At 45.3% G+C, this 22,448-nt stretch overlaps 2 protein-coding genes across 2 annotated transcripts; one reads left to right on the forward strand and one right to left on the reverse strand.

Annotated features, from left to right (window-relative positions):
* The first annotated feature begins 257 nt into the window (after positions 1-257).
* LOC134660875 (alpha-glucosidase 2-like) lies at positions 258-3,557 on the forward strand. The gene has a single exon (XM_063516722.1). It carries the CDS (start codon positions 338-340, stop codon positions 3,542-3,544), a length of 3,207 nt encoding a protein of 1,068 aa, XP_063372792.1. The 5' UTR covers positions 258-337; the 3' UTR covers positions 3,545-3,557.
* Positions 3,558-4,979: 1,422 nt separating this feature from the next.
* Positions 4,980-21,005, reverse strand: LOC134660884 (maternal protein exuperantia). The gene is made up of 10 exons (XM_063516732.1): positions 20,815-21,005; positions 18,809-18,983; positions 18,065-18,217; positions 17,434-17,576; positions 16,560-16,765; positions 11,414-11,692; positions 7,785-7,927; positions 6,480-6,591; positions 5,527-5,919; positions 4,980-5,383 (listed from the first exon to the last, which is right to left on the reverse strand). The coding sequence occupies exons 2-9, from the start codon at positions 18,965-18,967 to the stop codon at positions 5,867-5,869; spliced, it is 1,248 nt and encodes a 415-aa protein (XP_063372802.1). The 5' UTR covers positions 18,968-18,983; positions 20,815-21,005; the 3' UTR covers positions 4,980-5,383; positions 5,527-5,866.
* Between the last annotated feature and the right edge of the window lie 1,443 nt (positions 21,006-22,448).

Raw genomic sequence — 22,448 nt, forward strand, 5'->3', positions numbered from 1 at the left:
ATCCAATAGAATTTTACCTTTTTCCCCCAACTTAAAAAGTAACTTAATGAACAATATAGTAGGTAGTACACCCCATTTAATATTTTTTATTCTAATTGATCTCTGTGATCCACCACAAAAAAAGTTTGAGAACCACTTCTTTAATACAATCAAACTGTAATAAAAAATCAACTGATTGTGATTAATGGAAAATCAACTGTATAATATTCATGAACTAAAAGTAGGTTGGTATTTTACGTGTAAACTATAGATTTTTATTTTTTTTATTATTATTTGCAGATTACATCAAAATACCAAAGCCACACTACCAACAACTATAAATAAATTTCCTTCAATCATGGACGAACTAGAAATAACCCTTGGCGGGATCAAATCCATTGAGAAAGCAAAAGACCATTTTGTAATAGAATATGACTCAGCATACTCTGGCAGATTATACATGCTCAATGGCCATACCTTCAGGTATTTTGTGTCTAAAGAAGATTTCATTGACTTCCCAGAACCTAGGAATGAAGAAGATATTGCTAAAATGGTGCTCAAGAGTGTGGACGAGTATGACACAGTTCCCTTCGTTATATCCACCATAGAAGAGACTGAAGAATCTTTCATAATAGATGCAGAGAATATTAAAATTTACTTTGATAAAGAAAATGGTACAATGAAGGTAAAAGATAAACGCAATAACAAAAAAGTATTGCAAGAAGCTAGTCCATTATCATTTGTTAATAACAAAACAATACAAGTATTAGTTCATCACAAAGATGAACATTTCTTCGGTGGTGGAATGCAAAACGGTAGATTTGCTCATAAGGGAGAAAGCATACAGATAGTAAATACCAACAACTGGATAGATGGTGGAGTCACATCTCCAAACCCATTTTATTGGTCAACCTACGGTTATGGGGTCATGAGAAATACTTGGCAATCGGGCTTGTATGATTTTGGATCGAAAATCGAGAAATACGTAACAACTACACATAACGAAAAATATTTCGATGCATTTTACTTCATCAGCCCTCATCCTAAAGATATTCTGCTGGATTATTTTCATCTCACGGGTCGGCCGATTTTGCTTCCCGAATACGCCTTTTATCAAGCGCATTTGAACGCATTCAACAGAGACTATTGGGTCGAAGTAACGGCTGGCACGCAAGGTGCTATTCTGTACGAAGATGGAAAGTATTATAAAAGCTATCAGCCCAAAGATATAGGAAACAAAACGGGAATTCTAGAATCTCTGAACGGTGAATTAAATAACTACCAATTTTCTGCGCGAGCGATGATAGACAGATATGTAAACCATGATATGCCGCTCGGTTGGTTTATACCCAACGATGGATACGGCTCAGGGTATGGTCAAACAGACTCACTACAGGGAGACATCCAAAATTTGAAAGAATTTGCGATGTATGCGAGAAAGCACGGAGTGGAAGTTGCTCTGTGGACGGAATCCAATCTCGAGCCCGAAGACCCTGAAAACCCGAAGAAAGGAGAAAGAGATCTGAGCAGAGAAGTTAGTGAGGCGGATGTGGTGGCCCTGAAATGTGACGTGGCTTGGATTGGTTACGGTTATTCCTTCGGACTGAATGCAGTCGAAACGGCTACTACGATATTTAACTCGTCAACTAAGAGAGCCGCGAGACCATTTATTATAATGGTAGATGGTTGGGCGGGGACACAAAGATACGCGGGGATCTGGAGCGGAGATCAGTCCGGCGGACAATGGGAATATATACGCTTCCACATCCCTACATACATCGGATCAGGCCTTTCAGGGCAACCTGTTATTGGCTCCGACATGGACGGAATATATTACGGTGGTAAAAAAGAAGTCAACATTCGGGATTACCAATGGAAAGCGTTTACTCCTCTGCAACTGAATATGGACGGATGGGGCTCGGTCCCTAAAACACCTTTCACTTTTGATAATGAAGCTATTTATCTCAACAGAGCTTATTTAAAACTGAAATCGGTACTCGTGCCATACACTTACTCTATCAACTACGAATCTATTCGAGGTTTGCCCATGGTAAGAGCCATGTTCCTCGAGTTTCCTGAAGAAACTCCGGCTTACACGAATGATTCTAAATATCAGTACATGTGGGGCCCAAATATTCTCGTAGCGCCAGTGTACACGCCAGATCCTTTCAGGAATGGCATTTACCTGCCCAACCCTCAACAGGTATGGATAGACTTCATTAGTGGAGACATGTACCAAGGTGGTAAGATTTACAACAACTTCAAAACTCCTCTTTGGAAGATTCCAGTTTTTATCAAAAATGGTGCTATTATTCCTACAACAGAAGCCAACAATAACCCTTCTGAAATTAAAAGAGACAGTAGATCGTTTTATCTTTACCCTTCTGGGGCATCAAGCTTCGAGGTGTACGAAGACGACGGTATTTCGGTTGAATACGAGAAAGGACATTTTGCTAAAACAAAAGTAAAAATGGCCACAAACGAATCCAATAAAAATGAACCAGATGACCTTTATGTTAGTATTGAAGAAACCAAAGGAAAGTACAAAGGCATGGTAAATGAAAGAAGAACTTTAATTAAAATAATGACTTCTGTTGAACCAAAGGAGGTAGAAATAATGTTCCATGGACAATATATTCCTTTGAAGAAAGCGGAATCAGAGTCTGAGTACAACGCTAAGGAAGATGTTTATTTCGTCAAGGATGACGAAATTGTGATCCCATTTATGCGAGATATTGCCGCAGAAAATCTTACGCAGAAGTTTCTGCTGATAAAATTGAAAACAATCGACGTGACCAAAGAAAAACTCCATTTGAAAGTTACAGGTTTTGAAAATAGACGTAAAGTATTTGGCAAAGACAATGGTCTTAACTCTTCGCTTCCGACACCGACCAACTTCGCAGTTCATGAAGCGACGCCTACATCTCTGATATTGTCTTGGGACGAAGTAAATGAAGCAAAATACTATGAAATAGAGAGAGATGGCTACATATTCAGCAACATTATCGGAAACAAATTTAGCTTTCACGGCTTTAAATATGTAACGGAACATTCCTTTAGAATTCGTAGTGTAAACGATGGCGAATCGGAATGGAGCGACATTCTCTCGACCTTTACAAAGGAAGACCCTTATAAAAACACACTAAAGGACGTAAAGGTGTCCTGCAATTTCCCGTGTCAGCCGAACCAGGAGATTTGCAAGCTCACCGATGGGGACGCGAATTCCTTGTGGCACACGCACTGGGGCTCACCTGGCAAGCTGTGCCCTGTCAAAGGAAAAGTCATAAAGCTAAATTTCGATTTGGGACAAGTGCACGAGGTTGAAAAGATGGAGTACCTGCCTCGAGAGGATGCCGGTAACGGGACATTGCTCCTGATTCAGTACAGGCTCTCAAGTGATGGCAAAAACTGGACACCCTTGTCTCCAAAGATTTACTTGAAACATGATGCGGAGACAAAGACAATCAGGTTGGACAGTGCCTTCAGGTACATAGATTTACACGTTTTAGATAGTGTCGGTAGCTTCGGATCTGGGAAGCTTGTGCGTTTTTATAAGAAATTATAAATTTAAGCTTAAACGGTGATTTGCCGTCAAGTGATAAACGATATTAAATATTATAATTATTTCTTTCGTGAAATTGTATTTATAAAATTATAATATGATAATGTTATCTAGTGTATGCAACTTTGCAAGACTATTTTTGCATCCTTTCGCCACCGGAATAACGGTGTTTTAACCGTGGTACCACAGCTTTTGTACCACAGGGGGACCACGGGTAATTTTTTTCCCCGTAGACCCACTGCTCCAGTTTTAAGTTATCTTTTTGAATACGAAACTTTCCGTGGGCCCACGGGTCACTCCTCAGATAATTTATTTCCCCATAGACCCACTTCAATTTAAGCGTAGGTAGGTAGGTACAAGTAGGTAGGTTAGGTTCGTTAGGTAGCTTCAGATGCCCGAAGGGCAAACCGCCCAGAAATAGGAGCCCCGCGAAGCGGGGCTCCGTCTAGTTACGTTGTGAAACAAATGTTTTTGGAGAAGAAACACTAAATTTGCAATTTGCTTTCGGCAATTTACATAACGTTTCACGTTTGTAAAATGACGACGCCGTTTGTAATAATTAAATGTAAGAGAATGTAATAATTAATCCTACCTAACCTTCCAAATACGACAACGGTGGTCCACGGGTAAGACAGTTCTTTTCAATTACCCGTAGTCCCATTTTGGTGCAGTGAGTCTACGGGGAAAAGAAATTACCCGTGGTCCCCTGTGGTACAAAAGCCGTGGTACCACGGTTAAAACACGGGAATAACTTATAACGCGTATTTATGTTATTATGAAAATATTTTGTAAGTTAATTCGTTGAATTCGGAGTCTACGCTGCTCTCGGAAAAAAAAAGTATTTTTAAAACAAGTAGGTATTTTTACAGTATATTGTTGATTTGTTACTAATTTTCGTGACTAATAAATCATATTTTAGTTTTTTCCTTTGTTTTTTTCAAAGGTGTTGTTAGAGAGGTGGATCAAGCGTTTCATGTAATGTCCCGTTAGCTAAGAGAAACAGTACAGTCGGCATCAAATAGATTGATGATGCATACTGTACTCAGATCCGACTTACATCGTCAGGTGACAACATGGTGACAACCAAACCTTACTAAAAATAATTAACCTTTTCGACGCCGTGTCAAACACAAAAGCTGTCACTCAGACGCCTCGTCACCGAAGTATCAAAACTGAAATTGAACTTTATGCATATGGACCTAGGTCTATGTTGCTCTGTGGTATATGACCGATTAATCCGTCTTTGGCGTTGGACCTGCGGTGCGTATATATCGGTCATTGGCGTCCAAAAGGTTAAACAAAAATCAACCTTAAACCGGTACCAATACGGTTCACTATGGCTATGAACTTGTAGTGGTAATTAGCGAGTTTTGGTTGTCACCACGAATATATGGAGAGTACTGAATCAGAGCCTGGCTATTCAATAAAAAAAGTAAAGTAGACTTACATATTTATTAGAGATCTGAACAAAATAAGAAATTAAATAATATGTACAGTCTATGTTAAAGCTAACTAAATTAAAGGTAAGTTAATAGGTACACACTGCTTTACGTAGCTTCACCGGATGGAGAACAAAATCCTTATCAGAAAGTTATTTATGGCAAACAAAATGTGAACGTGTAATGCAATCCTAGAAACTTACAACGCGTAGGAATCGAGAAAATAATAAATAAACTTTTCTTTAAAATCTCGGATGTAAAAAATCAGTCCATCCGTTACAGTGATTGCACTCAATAAATAAGTAACTCTGAAATAAATAAAAGTACGACAACTTGTACTTTCAAATGCTTGTTCCAAGCCCCCATTTAACTTAATCCTCAAGCCCTTAAAAACTGTGATATACTCGTAAAGTACGGCGCGGGGCCCAAGATACATTTGTAAGTTTTACTTACGTAAGTAGACAGGTATTCTACAGAATGAGAGATGAATATCGTTAACTCATTCTAACAAATAGCTTTGTCCCTACTTACGTAGGTAAAACTTACAAGTGTATCTCGGGCCTAATATCACACTATGCAACACAAAACGTCGCTTACGGCTTTAGACAAAAATATATGTGGATATACAAAATGTTATATCTTAATACACTGAGTTGCTAAGGCACTCAACTACACGTTAAACATCTATTTATAATATAAGAACGTCATGCGCAAAAACAAGTGTTGTTGAAACAAAATGAAAAAAAAAATGTGAATTCGTTCACCGCCGCAAAACAAATGCCGTTCAATTCCAAGTCTTAACCTAGTGTGTAATACGAATAAATGTTTTTGTCACATCCCTATGGCTCTGTTACGGTACTAGCGGGTAGAAAAGTTAATGTAGCGCCTAGTTCGCCGCCACCGCCTCGGGCTGCCGCGACGAGTCCCCTGCTGACACGTCTGGAAACAACACTAATGTAAGAATAATCATAAAAAATGTTGATCAGAAAACAACGCAACCTAATTATGTTTGGGTTTGTTAGAATAGGGTATTTGACTGTATTTAAAATAAATTATTTTGCACCATGCATAAAATAAAGCACCTGAAGATTAACCTTTTAACCGCCGTACTGATATATAAGACATACAAAATAGGGCTCATTTCGCCGCTGTCTGATAAATAAGACAAAACTTTCGTACCCCCCCCCCCCCCCCCCGACGACACGAGCACGCTCGATGACGTATTCTATGGCGGTTAAAAGGTTAATCGAGAAACGTAGACAGCAGTTATTTCTAGCACAATTTATATTTTAAAACCCGTATAAAACTATAAAGAGTAATTTGATCGTGACGTCACATGCTAGTGTTTCATATAAATTCCATAGTAGCAAAATCGTTTTGAAAGTTTGAAAAAAGAAACTGATTTGACTAGTAGTCAATGAGTATTAGTTGCCTTTTGAAAGAAAAGTACAGTCAGCGATAAAAGTTTGTATCAAAATCATCAGTAAATAAGGTGTTACCATTATTAGTCTTGGTGGGCGAGTTGTGCGGCGAGCTGTTCTGCGACTCGCTCGTGCTGCCCTCTCCCTCGCCCTCGCCCTCTCCCTCGCCCGCCTCGCCTGCGCTAGTGCCCTGCATAATGCACACACAGACAGATTTACAACACGCGCATTTACCAAACAGTATACGATATAGATTATGTGTGAAGTGTGTACCTAGTGGGTAAAATACGGCGACGACAAAGAATGTATTCAGAGGGCCGACCGCGAACCACGTTCGACGTGTTGCCTCTCTGTCGCACTTGTAAATTCGTACGTAAGTGTGACAGGGAGGATCACGATAACTCTACTCGACCACAATTGTATCGCGACAACTTGAAAAAGTATACGACACCAAATAATGGGACTTTGCAAATTGGCACTAAATAGTACTAATTTTTTTTATTTAAGTATGCATAAAGTAAAACTTGTTATCACGGTGCGGTCGGGCTAGGATTCCCGTACCCCGGGCTGACCACAATGGTACCGTGGATACAATACGGCACAAACATATGGGATTAGGCACTAAACAGCACCTAAAAATTACGACTTTAATTGTGTCGTGATCGGACCAGGATCCATCACGTCCAAAAATAATTGTATAAAAAAAATGTTATTGCTCAAATTTAAACAAATCAGACATTTATGGATTTATTATTTTACAAATTCAGTGCCTAAAACCCGACTATTGGGTATTTTATGATTCCGTTCCCAGGCCGGACGACCCGATAGTCGGGATCGTGGTACTACAGCTTTATATGACGAAAATTTTGTGGCCTGGCGCGGATGTCTTGTTTGGCTGGGTGGCAATGAATGTGTTAATGTCTCAAGCAGGGATGTTGCGAATATCCGCATCCGCATCCGCAACCGCGAAACTTCCGCAGTATTTTCAACGTCCGCATCCGCATAAAATCGATGCGGATTTAATGCGGATGCGGATGTGGAACAGGTCGGTACAGGAACGTCTTAGCATCGGCGTAAGTGCATGCTAGACTGCTAGGTAATTTAGTCATTTAACCAAAAAACCTATTAGAAATGAGCAGTCAAGAGTGAGTGGGACTTAATGTACGGAGCCCTTGGACCGCGAGTCCGACTCGCACTTGGCCGGTTTTTTGAAATAAAAATTACTAAAATGTAATATTTGACGTTTTTTATGGTACTATCTTGACATCCGCATCCGCATCCGCATCCGTGAGCCTTTAAAAATCCGCATCCGCGTCCGCGGATGTCAAAAAATCGGCATCCGCAACATCCCTGGTCTCAAGATACACAAGTGTAAGCACTCACCCGGACCCTATTCCGTGGCGTGCGCGGCTTGGGCCCCTTGGGCTCCTTGGCGGGGTCGAAGTGGCAGTCGAAGATCTCGATCAGCTCTTTGATGTCCTCTTCCTTGGCCGTCACCGCGAGGGCCGCCATTTGCTTCTCTAGACCTGGAGATTTCATTATTATTAACCTTTTGGCCGCCGGACCTAGTCCGCAAAGACGCTCACTCACACGCCAGAGCAAATTTTAAGTAAACAACTAATAAAAAGTTTAGGGATTGCAAATAGTGATATCGATATTTACAATTTATGGTAAAAATATTGGCTTTGTTCTTATCCAACTTTAATTTATTTGGAAAATGACAAAAATTAACATATTTTTTACACACGACAATGTTAAAAATAAAGGTCTTTATCATTAAAAACAACCACTAAACAATATCGATTCATGACGTAATATCACCGCACTAGGCTGTACAAGAAGTCGTTTATACAAGACAACAGCGCGCATGGACCGTCCGCAGTGCAGACCGACAAGGACTGTTTCCGCGCGGATTAAGTAATAATAGTCTCTAGGTCAACGGCGTAAGCGCTTGTCGGTACGTAAACTTTATAAGCGTAACGTTAGAGCCACGCATCGTGTGTCGATAATATAAATGTAAGTACCGGAACTGCATTGGGGAAAATTGCACGTGGGTTAATTGAATTGTCAATGAGTGAAGAACAATAATATTGGAAAAGGGTGGGGATCGGAAATGTTCGGGAATGCATGTTTCACATTCGACATGTTCCTTAGATGAGCTTCTCAGTTCCCGTATTACATCCTCCCTACCATGACAATTTTTCGTCAATTTCAAATATATAACATTCTCATAGTTAGGCGACACTGACTATACAGGGTGGATTTTCTTTTTGGGTCAGTGAGGGCAGCTACCAGATCCCGTGCTGCTACGAGAAAACGGTCTAAGAAGACCTTCCCCCGATTTCAAATTAATGAAGATTGGCTTTTACAGATTTTGGAAAAAACATACAGGGTGCGAGAAAAAGGTCATTTTTGACAAACTTTTTTTTTGATGCCAATCGATCCCATTCCTATTAAGGATCAAAAGCTTGTATGGAACCAAAAAAAAAATTTCCGGCTAGAAAAGCCACAAATCGAGGAAAACTTTTCCCATACAATTTGTATGAAAATGAATACTTTTATTTTTCACATGCTATTTTTGTATGCCAATCGATTCCATTCCTATCCAGTATCAATAGTTTCCTAGGGGTCAACTTACGGTAATGTACTAAAAAGCCACAAATTAATAAAAACTTTTCCCATACATTTACTATGGAGAAAATGTGAAATGTTATTCTCAATTTTTTAACTCCCCACTACACTATCTTAAAATTAATCTTTTGTTCTGCAAATAAACCACAAGGACAGATTTACTTGTCTGACTCTACTATCAACAGCTGATGAAGCTCCCTGAACTTCAGCTATAGTTAATGCCTGTCTCTCTCGTCTCGTTTTACGTATTCTAGTTACTAGTTACCACCAATTGGCATTTAACAAGTGTTCAAATGCTTAAATAAAACCAGATTTGCGATTTGATATTTATTTTGAATATTCTCATATCGAGTTAACATTCCCATCCCTAGCTGTCTTGTATACAAGACAACGGCGACGAGGAACAAGAAAAACGTTGAAATCTGGAGCAATTTTTTTGAGAGCCTTATTATAAAAGAATGGATTTCTATAGCTGCAATAAATATATTTTTTTTTAAACAAGGACCTAAGACATTAACATGAGCGTAAAAAAAATTATAATTGATATTTTTTCCACATTTACCGAGCGGTTGAATTTTTGTCTTGTATACAAGACAGCGGCGCCAGTGTATCGTTCTATCGTTGTCTTGTATACATGCCAACGGCGGTCAAAGGGTTAATATGTGTCATAGTTGTGTGAATGTAGGACAAAACGGCATACATATTTTTTGGTTGGGACGAAGTACTTTTCGCGGCTGGGCCTTAGGAGGCTAACGCTGCGTGCGCTGCGTGTGGGCCCAAAGGGTTCGTGTTCGCAACGAGATCGTCCACGTAGGACACTTCTATATGTATCAAAGGATCGATTCACCCCGCGCCGCTTCGCGTTCGCGTGTCGTTCGCCTATACGAGCGTTTTCCAAAAAAAGTGTACATTTCATTCATGCACTGACAATCCAACCTCTAGACTGAGCTTAGGCCAATTCTTTCATGAAACCGTTGCTGCCAAAAATACGGGGGTGCGGGGGGACGAGGTGAGCGAATCCCGTGCCGTGATTGGTCCGTTCAAAGACACGGACCAATCACGGCACGGAATTGACTCGAAGATGGAGTAACGCTACCGTATGTGTGACAGAGGGGGTAGCGCGACTATGCTATGTCTAGAGGTTGGATTGTCTATGATTCATGTCTTCAAAATATTGACTTTTTGGGCTCAGAATCATTTGTACATTCACGCCTCATACATAAAAAAATGTGTCCAAAAATTTCCTTTCCTGATCGTCACATTCTTGTATGAAATTTTTTTTATCTGTATGAACGTGACGCACTGGAAAAAATTTTTTTCATACAAAATTTTGGGACACATTTTTTCATGTATGAGGCATGAATGTACAAATGATTCTGAGTAAAATGAGCCCAAGAAGTCAATATTTTGAAGACATGAATGAAATGTACACTTTTAATAACAAAACTTCCGTAAGACAAAGACATAGTAAATATATTAAAAACGGGTCACTCACGTATTTTAAGTCGAAAAACGCTCGACATGTTTCACTTCGTACCGAGAAGTGTCATCAGGAGCTTGCGTTTACGGAGACGGACCGGCGCAGACTGCGGGCCGTAGCTCTCCGCGCCCGATGACTCGGCGCAGGCGCCGGTGGCGGCAGGGGGGGCGAGAAACTACCCTCATTTATGGCATTATTGTCAAACGATGGGTTGCACACAACACTCACTACGTCCCTCGCTAATGGATCGTCCACACTGTCCACCGACGTAGTACCCAAAACAGTTTTCCAGCTTGTAGTCTGCGCCGGTCCGTCATCGTAAACGCAAGCTCCTGATCGGTACGTGAGTGACCCGTTTTTAATATATTTACTAAATGTACACTTTTTTTGGAAAACGCTTATACGTAGTACGCTGCGTAAGGAGTAGAGATGCACCGGATATCCGGTTACTATCCGGTATCCGGCCTATCCGGCCGTTATTTTAGTATCCGGCCGGATACCGGATAGTAAAATTAACACATTTTGGGGTAAAAAATGGAGTCTAAAAACAGTCACGGTCATAATGCTAACGACACAGTAGATAGAAATGAATACGTAACCAATGTCACACAATACATTTATTTGTTTACACAAAAATACGCGCGCGCACTTTTAACTATAAACGAACTTACTACGTAATGACATGATAAAACTTAAAACTCGTTACGATCCTAGAAATGTGTCCGCGCGAACGTTCACTACCTGCAAAACTCAAAATATAGGTATAGTTCCACCGGCCGAATATCCGGCAGCCGGATACCGGATATTCGGCCAGCGTCCAGGCCGGATATCCGGTATCCGGCCAAACAGCTATCCGTTGCATCTCTAGTAAGGAGGGTCCTACGAGACTGGCGGCACTCACCCGCCAGCTTGTCCTCGGTCCAGGCCGTGGAGAGGTCCGCGTAGAGCAGGCCGGCGTCGGCGAGCAGGCGGCGCAGCTGCGTGACGCGCTTGCGCTCGGGGCGCGCGGAGCGCAGCAGCGGCGCGAACACGGGCCGGAACGTGTTCTGCCGCTCCAGCAGCAGCTTGAGGCTGGCGAGCGCCGCCAGCTCCGTGTGCACGGGCCGCGCCCACACGCGCGCCGTCTCCACCATGTCGCGCAGCGCGCCCTCGCCGCCCGCGCCCACCTCCTGCTGCGAGCCTGCACACAAACCTCACTGTCACTCACTATATCCTTTACGGTACATATGATGCTACTTACCCGAACTAGTGCGGGAAAGAGCGCTTTCCGTGCGTATGTCGAAAGTTTAAAGTCCCATATGTACTGTAAAACGTTGTACGATACACGTGCGAAAAGGTAATTCGCACCAGAGGCGGCTGGTAGCTATGTATTATGGGTGTTCACTCACAATAAAAAACAAAAAGCGGCCAAGTGCGAGTCGGACTCGCGCTCGAAGGGTTCCGCACCATCAACAAAAAATAGAGCAAAACAAACAAAAAAACGGTCACCCATCCAAGTACTGACCCCGCCCGACGTTGCTTAACTTCGGTCAAAAATCACGTTTGTTGTATGGGAGCCCCACTTAAATCTTTATTTTATTCTGTTTTTAGTATTTTTTGTAGTTATAGCGGCAACAGAAATACATCATCTGTGAAAATTTCAACTGTCTAGCTATCACGGTTCGTGAGATACAGCCTGGTGACAGACGGACGGACGGATGGACAGCGGAGTCTTAGAAATAGGGTCCCGTTTTTACCCTTTGGGTACGGAACCCTAACTAGGTACCAGACTATTACGACAGATATGACCGCTAGGTAGCGCAAGCGCGAGCAGGCTTCCGTTCCGGAGCGGTGCGCGGAAACTACTATGGTTAGTCACCAAAATTGATGTGGGCCGCATGTACTTGTAGCGACGCGACGAAATCGCGGAATGAGCCACGTCTGCCTTGAGGCACAATATCCTATTGTTTTAAATAAGCTCTTTCTCTTAGATAATTGAGCCGGGCGGAATCCGCCAAACTAAAGATTTAAGAAATGCTCAATGTAGTTAATCCCATCAGCCCCCTTACCTTGTGCGAGATGCTCCACGATGCGGTACGCGGCGGCGGCGCGGTCGAGCGCGGAGTCCACCGCCAGCGAGTCCGCGTCCAGCAGCACGCGCGCCAGCACGCGCAGGGACACGGACTTGACGGTGGCCTTGCACTTGTCTACCAACCCGTCTCTAGACTAGTCCTTGTAACCTATGCACCGGTGTCCGTACCTTGTGCGAGATGCTCCACGATGCGGTACGCGGCGGCGGCGCGGTCGAGCGCGGAGTCCACCGCCAGCGAGTCCGCGTCCAGCAGCACGCGCGCCAGCACGCGCAGGGACACGGACTTGACGGTGGCCTTGCACTTGTCTACCAACCCGTCTCTAGACTAGTCCTTGTAACCTATGCACCGGTGTCCGTACCTTGTGCGAGATGCTCCACGATGCGGTACGCGGCGGCGGCGCGGTCGAGCGCGGAGTCCACCGCCAGCGAGTCCGCGTCCAGCAGCACGCGCGCCAGCACGCGCAGGGACACGGACTTGACGGTGGCCTTGCACTTGTCTACCAACCCGTCTCTAGACTAGTCCTTGTAACCTATGCACCGGTGTCCGTACCTTGTGCGAGATGCTCCACGATGCGGTACGCGGCGGCGGCGCGGTCGAGCGCGGAGTCCACCGCCAGCGAGTCCGCGTCCAGCAGCACGCGCGCCAGCACGCGCAGGGACACGGACTTGACGGTGGCCTTGCACTTGTCTACCAACCCGTCTCTAGACTAGTCCTTGTAACCTATGCACCGGTGTCCGTACCTTGTGCGAGATGCTCCACGATGCGGTACGCGGCGGCGGCGCGGTCGAGCGCGGAGTCCACCGCCAGCGAGTCCGCGTCCAGCAGCACGCGCAGGGACACGGACTTGACGGTGGCCTTGCACTTGTCTACCAACCCGTCTCTAGACTAGTCCTTGTAACCTATGCACCGGTGTCCGTACCTTGTGCGAGATGCTCCACGATGCGGTACGCGGCGGCGGCGCGGTCGAGCGCGGAGTCCACCGCCAGCGAGTCCGCGTCCAGCAGCACGCGCGCCAGCACGCGCAGGGACACGGACTTGACGGTGGCCTTGCACTTGTCTACCAACCCGTCTCTAGACTAGTCCTTGTAACCTATGCACCGGTGTCCGTACCTTGTGCGAGATGCTCCACGATGCGGTACGCGGCGGCGGCGCGGTCGAGCGCGGAGTCCACCGCCAGCGAGTCCGCGTCCAGCAGCACGCGCGCCAGCACGCGCAGGGACACGGACTTGACGGTGGCCTTGCACTTGTCTACCAACCCGTCTCTAGACTAGTCCTTGTAACCTATGCACCGGTGTCCGTACCTTGTGCGAGATGCTCCACGATGCGGTACGCGGCGGCGGCGCGGTCGAGCGCGGAGTCCACCGCCAGCGAGTCCGCGTCCAGCAGCACGCGCGCCAGCACGCGCAGGAACACGGACTTGACGGTGGCCTTGCACTTGTCTACCAACCCGTCTCTAGACTAGTCCTTGTAACCTATGCACCGGTGTCCGTACCTTGTGCGAGATGCTCCACGATGCGGTACGCGGCGGCGGCGCGGTCGAGCGCGGAGTCCACCGCCAGCGAGTCCGCGTCCAGCAGCACGCGCGCCAGCACGCGCAGGGACACGGACTTGACGGTGGCCTTGCACTTGTCTACCAACCCGTCTCTAGACTAGTCCTTGTAACCTATGCACCGGTGTCCGTACCTTGTGCGAGATGCTCCACGATGCGGTACGCGGCGGCGGCGCGGTCGAGCGCGGAGTCCACCGCCAGCGAGTCCGCGTCCAGCAGCACGCGCGCCAGCACGCGCAGGGACACGGACTTGACGGTGGCCTTGCACTTGTCTACCAACCCGTCTCTAGACTAGTCCTTGTAACCTATGCACCGGTGTCCGTACCTTGTGCGAGATGCTCCACGATGCGGTACGCGGCGGCGGCGCGGTCGAGCGCGGAGTCCACCGCCAGCGAGTCCGCGTCCAGCAGCACGCGCGCCAGCACGCGCAGGGACACGGACTTGACGGTGGCCTTGCACTTGTCTACCAACCCGTCTCTAGACTAGTCCTTGTAACCTATGCACCGGTGTCCGTACCTTGTGCGAGATGCTCCACGATGCGGTACGCGGCGGCGGCGCGGTCGAGCGCGGAGTCCACCGCCAGCGAGTCCGCGTCCAGCAGCACGCGCGCCAGCACGCGCAGGGACACGGACTTGACGGTGGCCTTGCACTTGTCTACCAACCCGTCTCTAGACTAGTCCTTGTAACCTATGCACCGGTGTCCGTACCTTGTGCGAGATGCTCCACGATGCGGTACGCGGCGGCGGCGCGGTCGAGCGCGGAGTCCACCGCCAGCGAGTCCGCGTCCAGCAGCACGCGCGCCAGCACGCGCAGGGACACGGACTTGACGGTGGCCTTGCACTTGTCTACCAACCCGTCTCTAGACTAGTCCTTGTAACCTATGCACCGGTGTCCGTACCTTGTGCGAGATGCTCCACGATGCGGTACGCGGCGGCGGCGCGGTCGAGCGCGGAGTCCACCGCCAGCGAGTCCGCGTCCAGCAGCACGCGCGCCAGCACGCGCAGGGACACGGACTTGACGGTGGCCTTGCACTTGTCTACCAACCCGTCTCTAGACTAGTCCTTGTAACCTATGCACCGGTGTCCGTACCTTGTGCGAGATGCTCCACGATGCGGTACGCGGCGGCGGCGCGGTCGAGCGCGGAGTCCACCGCCAGCGAGTCCGCGTCCAGCAGCACGCGCGCCAGCACGCGCAGGGACACGGACTTGACGGTGGCCTTGCACTTGTCTACCAACCCGTCTCTAGACTAGTCCTTGTAACCTATGCACCGGTGTCCGTACCTTGTGCGAGATGCTCCACGATGCGGTACGCGGCGGCGGCGCGGTCGAGCGCGGAGTCCACCGCCAGCGAGTCCGCGTCCAGCAGCACGCGCGCCAGCACGCGCAGGGACACGGACTTGACGGTGGCCTTGCACTTGTCTACCAACCCGTCTCTAGACTAGTCCTTGTAACCTATGCACCGGTGTCCGTACCTTGTGCGAGATGCTCCACGATGCGGTACGCGGCGGCGGCGCGGTCGAGCGCGGAGTCCACCGCCAGCGAGTCCGCGTCCAGCAGCACGCGCGCCAGCACGCGCAGGGACACGGACTTGACGGTGGCCTTGCACTTGTCTACCAACCCGTCTCTAGACTAGTCCTTGTAACCTATGCACCGGTGTCCGTACCTTGTGCGAGATGCTCCACGATGCGGTACGCGGCGGCGGCGCGGTCGAGCGCGGAGTCCACCGCCAGCGAGTCCGCGTCCAGCAGCACGCGCGCCAGCACGCGCAGGGACACGGACTTGACGGTGGCCTTGCACTTGTCTACCAACCCGTCTCTAGACTAGTCCTTGTAACCTATGCACCGGTGTCCGTACCTTGTGCGAGATGCTCCACGATGCGGTACGCGGCGGCGGCGCGGTCGAGCGCGGAGTCCACCGCCAGCGAGTCCGCGTCCAGCAGCACGCGCGCCAGCACGCGCAGGGACACGGACTTGACGGTGGCCTTGCACTTGTCTACCAACCCGTCTCTAGACTAGTCCTTGTAACCTATGCACCGGTGTCCGTACCTTGTGCGAGATGCTCCACGATGCGGTACGCGGCGGCGGCGCGGTCGAGCGCGGAGTCCACCGCCAGCGAGTCCGCGTCCAGCAGCACGCGCGCCAGCACGCGCAGGGACACGGACTTGACGGTGGCCTTGCACTTGTCTACCAACCCGTCTCTAGACTAGTCCTTGTAACCTATGCACCGGTGTCCGTACCTTGTGCGAGATGCTCCACGATGCGGTACGCGGCGGCGGCGCGGTCGAGCGCGGAGTCCACCGCCAGCGAGTCCGCGTCCAGCAGCACGCGCGCCAGCACGCGCAGGGACACGGACTTGACGGTGGCCTTGCACTTGTCTACCAACCCGTCTCTAGACTAGTCCTTGTAACCTATGCACCGGTGTCCGTACCTTGTGCGAGATGCTCCACGATGCGGTACGCGGCGGCGGCGCGGTCGAGCGCGGAGTCCACCGCCAGCGAGTCCGCGTCCAGCAGCACGCGCGCCAGCACGCGCAGGGACACGGACTTGACGGTGGCCTTGCACTTGTCGGCCGCCAGCGCGTAGCTGTCCGCGAACCCGGCCACGATCGACTTGAAGCGGTCCAGCAGCTTGTACCTGGCACAAATAATTTATTCATAAACTAAAACCCAACTAACGTAGGGGCACCAGTAACCGACAGTGAACCAGTAATCCCACACTGTCTGGTACAGGGATCGGAACCGGTTTTTCCCAAAAACTTAGAAATAACCATATTTTTCGAATTATTTTATACTCGAAATGTAGGACTCAGTTGTGTTTTTAGGTTACGACTTTGTATTATTAGATTGCCCAATTAGAAATGAAGTAATTAGCAAAGAACGAAAAAATACCGTTTCCGTTCCCATACAAAAAATACCGGTATCCGATCCCTGGTCCGATAGCAGCACAGTGTTGCCGTATTAGGAGATTGTTTCCCTACCCTTCTTTTCTTGGATAACAATTGAAGTGTCGGGTTACTGGTTCCCTGTCGCCCCTGTCGGTCACTGGTGCCACTCTCTTCTCTTCTTTCCATCCTGTTACCCTGCTGGGGTGTAGGGCTCCAATCTTTTCCTTCCGATTACTCCGCTCCCGGGCAGCTTGGGTAGCCTCCTCCCATCCCCAATACACCCGGCTCTTGCTCCATAGAATGGCGCCAAATAGATTTAGGGCTATTTGGAGGGCACTGTAGCCACTATGTTACTGAAAAATCAAGGTGCTGCAATTTAATCCTGAACTTCCTGAAGAGTCATTTGTCACTGGCATACCTGGTGAGCGCTTCAAGTAGCATGGTGGGGCTGAGGCGGCGGGGCTCGTGGTAGATAAGGATCACGCTGCCATCTCCCTTCTCTTTCTCCAGCCAGTCCAGGAAATCTGTTAGTGCTGATATCTCAGACTTTGTCTTCAATATCTGCAATTAATATAACCATGTTAACATGTTTGCTGCGGCAAATAGTGTAACTTGTAAATGTATCAGGCCTTTCGTCCCAGTGCCTCATGAGAGCGTTAATTTTGTAATATGTAAAGTGTTTATTTACAAACTAAAACAGACAAAATTAAAATATAAATTTAATAGATTTAACCCTTTTCCAGGCATAGTACGATTTATCGACCACATACGCGCCAATAGATATCAACTTTAGCATACCGATTAAAATTTCAATGCACTTTCGGGAAATGTGACTTGCCTGCCTAGAAAAGGGTTAAATGAATGTTGCAAATTCTTGTTTGGGCCAAGAATGATTAATTCTTTGACTGCAAAAGACATCAACTAACATAGCCGACTACAGCCATATCAACCTTCGTACATTCTGACAAGGTTCACGGTGACGTACCACACATGGTAGGCGTGGTGTTCAAGAGGTATTTCTGAAAAGGGTTGTTGTACTGAAAGTTTACCTTGTGGGTGTTGGTGTCCTTGAGCATGCGGTAGCGGCCGACGGTGACGACGCGCACGTTGTGGCGGCGCCGCGCGCCCGGGTTGAGGTCGCCGTACGGCATGATGTACTGCGAGTACTGCTGCTTCGGCGTGTAAGCTGCGATTTGGCAGATCTGCAGCAAACACCTTAGTTTTAACATATATATGTCCCAACCCTAACGATGAGCTTAATAAAGAGTGAAATAGAAGTTCATTCATTCCTTTTTGCGAGATGGGATGGCATGGGATGTAATAACAACTCAAATGACCCAAATGTAAATTTAATCACCACAAACTAAACAAGATTTGAGAGTAAGAGCATACAACGAAGTTACGCTCTGATTTTAAAATAACAGGAAATCTGTCTGTATATCTCTTTATTTTATTTATTTATACTAGTTCTTATTGCTACAAATTGTACTACAAAGAAAATAGTGAGTAGAAGTTTTCCATACAAAGCTTGCGTTACGTGATTGTTCATGCCAAATCTCATGTAATTTTAGCATGTTGTTTCAAAATTAAATTAATATGTTTTAAAATAAATAACTTCGTTTGTAAGAGCCTTTTGGCGTTGGGTTCTCAATGTATCTCTAGCAGTTACAAAATAAAAAGATCAATAAAAACAGACAGAAACAGACAACTAAGAGGAAAAGATGAAAACTAAAAATGATGTGAACGCCCAAGCCCATAATAATAATGCCAATGATAAATAAAACTAGTTGTACCTCATCGATGAGCCTCCGCCCCGTAGTGTCCATGTCCCAGCCGACGAGCGAGTACTTGCCGGGCGGGAGCCCCGCCGGCTTCTCGGCCAGCGCGGGCGGCAGCTCGGTGGGCGCCTCCGCCTCGCCGCCATTCACCTTGGCTTCAGACACCATTTCCATGAACACGGATTGCTAGCTACAAGCAAAAAAACAAATGGTTAAAGGTCATTGTTTGACATTAAATGGGAAAGGGAGTAGAAATAATATCTAGAAAAATCCTATAAGGTGCAATGGGGTAATTTTGAAAATGTTTAATATGTATCCCCAGATATGAGCCGTGGGAGAGGACAGGTTAACCTATTGTCATTCTTTTTCAGTCCGCGGCACACTTGCAAGTACAAGATTGAATCTCGGCACCCTAAGCTAGCTTGTTAGCTATGCTACTCGAAATACATAGGTAACATGGTAAGGATTGCCTCACACTCCTCACAGTGCCTTTCTTTACTATCTACGGCGCACCAGAGTGCCGTGGCACAGTTTGGGAACCCCGGCTGTACTAAACCACAAGCACTTTATAATAGTTAATACTTTGGCAATAGTTGTGCTACTGCAACACTTGCCAAGGCATCTTTAAAGGCATCTTCAAGTAGAAAGGAAAGTGCATCTAATTTAGTAGGTATTTGCAATTTTCAAAATTACTTTAAAAGTTACCCCAAATAATCTCTAAAGGCAACAGAATCACTGATGACTTCTAATAAGTCAGTCCATTGAAGTATCAAGAATGATTTAGATCTTTAGTTATGAAAAGTAAAGTACCTAAACTTATCAGTTACATTTAGACCCAATTAGGCCACAAAGTAAATTTAACTAACGAGTCCCCCAAAGAGTCCTGTGGCCACAAATTAGTTAATTACTATTTGCAGCCTCATTTAAACTTTATATGAACAACCTACAAGGTACCAGACAACCACAAGTCAAAGTATTTAACTGATACTTATATATATATCCTATAATATATAAATTGTTGCAGTTAAGTTTTACTAGGTATTATTAAGCAGTCACTGTCTTACCAATGTCAATGAGTAAAATACAGGAGGAAAAGTCTCAAATATTTGAGTATTAATTAACATAATTTCCTGTACAGCTTGCAGAATGCAATAACAAATTTAGTGGGTAGATTCATGTCAGATACTGCAACATAAAAGTATGCCAAAAGAAAATAAAACAAATACTTTAAAAGCTTGGTAATCACAGGAATTAATACATAATCTTATCTTAAATTAATGATAACAAGTGTTCTCATAAGTAACACAAAATAATCAAAGAGATGGGTAATCATAATAGGTGGTGCATTTATGTTCTTACCCTCAAGGCTGTTCTTAATGAAGGTACCAGTTGAATGTACAGTCTGTTCTGTACTAACATGTTATTTACATTTTATGTTTGTATTTGTACACCTGCTAGGTTACTAAACTTGTTTGATATCATTTATACTTGTATGTAAATAAACAAATGCTGAGTTTGTATTTTTTCTAAAGTCTATAGCTGGTTGTAAGTTTTATATATGACGCCATAGAAATAAATCTTTAAGTGGGCAGGGTAATGAGGTCATAATAGCGAACGCCGATAAGGTTATATTGCTAATATGCTGTATGCACGAGAAACGCATCCTTATTTTACATTCTTGTACCTAGTCTAGAAGTCACGTAATTAACACGAACCAAATAGCAACCGAAGTACGCAAACAAAGTTACATCGTACTGCGGCAAATGCAAAAAAAACCGGCGCCTAAAAATCGATCATGAAAAACAAATTAACGGAGCCATTAAAATCTAATACAATCGCTGTTGGAAATGTTGAAAAGCATCCGACATACTAAAATACTTCAAATTAGTTCCCTATACAGTTCAGATGCAAATCATGATAATCAGAATTAGGAGAAAAATAAAAAAATAGGACACGTGGCGGTGTCTCCCCAGAGACATTTGCCCCACCCCAGTGTCAAAATAATTAATCAGTATACTCACAGCTGGAATCTACTGCTGATTTTTTTGTTTGTTAATATAAAAGACTCCAAAGGGCGCTGTTACTGTAGTTCTGCAAAATGCTGTAAAATAAAATAATGAAGTATAAAATATCACAAAATCTCGGCACGTGTGCGGCAAACCGCAATAGCGATCGAGCGAGAGAACGATAGAACGAATGAAATAACAACTACGTGGGTTGCGTTCAATGATCCAACTTCCTCAAAATATAAATCTTGTCTGGCGGCAAAATTGGAATATTTGGAATACATTAATATTTTATATTAATTTCTTACACCATCCAGCGGAAAAGTAGATTATTTTCTTGAAAGCTACGAGTACATATTTTACAACGACAATGTCAGACGTAATATCCTAACAAAACAAAACAAATAGACATAGGTATTCTCTTTGAAAATAGACAAATTCGCTTTTCAAAAAGTAGTATCATAGAGTATTCATTCAGAGCACGTGAAGCAAGAAGATTAACATTATTTAATATAGCTGGTCAACCAAATCTTGTCAGTAAAAAAAGGCGCGAAATTCAAATTTTCTATGAAACGACATCCCTTCGCGTCTACATTTTTCAAATTTGCCGCCTTTTTCTACTGGCAAGATCTGATTGACCAAGTATATAAGAAGATTTTTTATTCCAAAATTACTTTTTCTTTCACTGGGTCAACCAAATCTTGTCAGTAAATAGGAAGAAAAAAAACTATACTCATCCTTTTCTTTTGGGTGCTAGTACTAGTGTTAGACAAAGATAGTATGATTCTCTCTGTCTATGTTTGAAATCAAACATTTTCTTTTGGGTGCTAGTACTAGTGTTAGACAAAGATAGTATGATTCTCTCTGTCTATGTTTGAAATCAAACAGACCTTTGACACACTAACACGGATTTAGAGTTAATAAAATAAACTGGATTGAGTACATTGACCAAAAAGTGTGTCCACATGAGAAGTCAAACTAGAGCCCTGCATCTCGTTCTAATTAGGGTGACCATAAGACATCTGTATGTGGGATATTAGGATAACATGAAATATATCAGTAGGGTGTGTCATTTTCTAAATAAAGTGAAATTTTAAGTAGTCGGGTTTTTTCTTTCATTTGTAGTCGGCCTCTTTAGGGAGCGTTCAAGTATTACGTAACGAATTTGGGGGGAGGGGGGGTCTTGTAAAACGTTACGAGGCGTTACAGGGGCGGGGGGGGGGGTTTGGGGTTTGAACTACGCGTTACGTAACATTGTTTTTTAACCTTTCAGAACTTTTCGCCACTTTACGGTAAGTACTTTACGCCACATAATTGTGGCCTTTAGGTAAAAAAATGGTCACTTGGTGGTTACGTAACGTTTTACTAGGGGGGAGGGGGGGTACAGAAAAACGTTACGGCGCGTTACATGGGGGGGAGGTGTCCAAAAATTGCGTTACATAATACTTGAACACTCCCTTAGCACTCACTCATGGTATGTTCATAAAGGTAGGCTTCCCTTTTGTCCACTTCAGCTTTTTTTAAGTGTAAGCGTCATTGAAGATCTGTTTAGCAAATATGACGTTTTTTTTAAAGTTGGTGCCTTTTTTCTATTGACGGAAATGTGTCCTACCTATAAAGAATCGATTGCATATATATAAACAGTTTGA

Source organism: Cydia amplana, chromosome 2, assembly GCF_948474715.1.
Source record: "Cydia amplana chromosome 2, ilCydAmpl1.1, whole genome shotgun sequence".
Lineage (NCBI taxonomy): Eukaryota > Metazoa > Arthropoda > Insecta > Lepidoptera > Tortricidae > Cydia > Cydia amplana.

Coding starts and splice junctions, on each gene's coding strand:
- LOC134660884 (XM_063516732.1), bottom strand. CDS start 18,967: ATGGAAATGGTGTCTGAAGCCAAGGTGAATGGCGGCGAGGCGGAGGCG. Junction 17,577..18,064: donor AGGACACCAACACCCACAAG/GTAAACTTTCAG, acceptor TATTAATTGCAG/ATATTGAAGACAAAGTCTGA. Junction 7,928..11,413: donor GACCGAGGACAAGCTGGCGG/GTGAGTGCCGCC, acceptor TGAAATCTCCAG/GTCTAGAGAAGCAAATGGCG.
- LOC134660875 (XM_063516722.1), top strand. CDS start 338: ATGGACGAACTAGAAATAACCCTTGGCGGGATCAAATCCATTGAGAAA.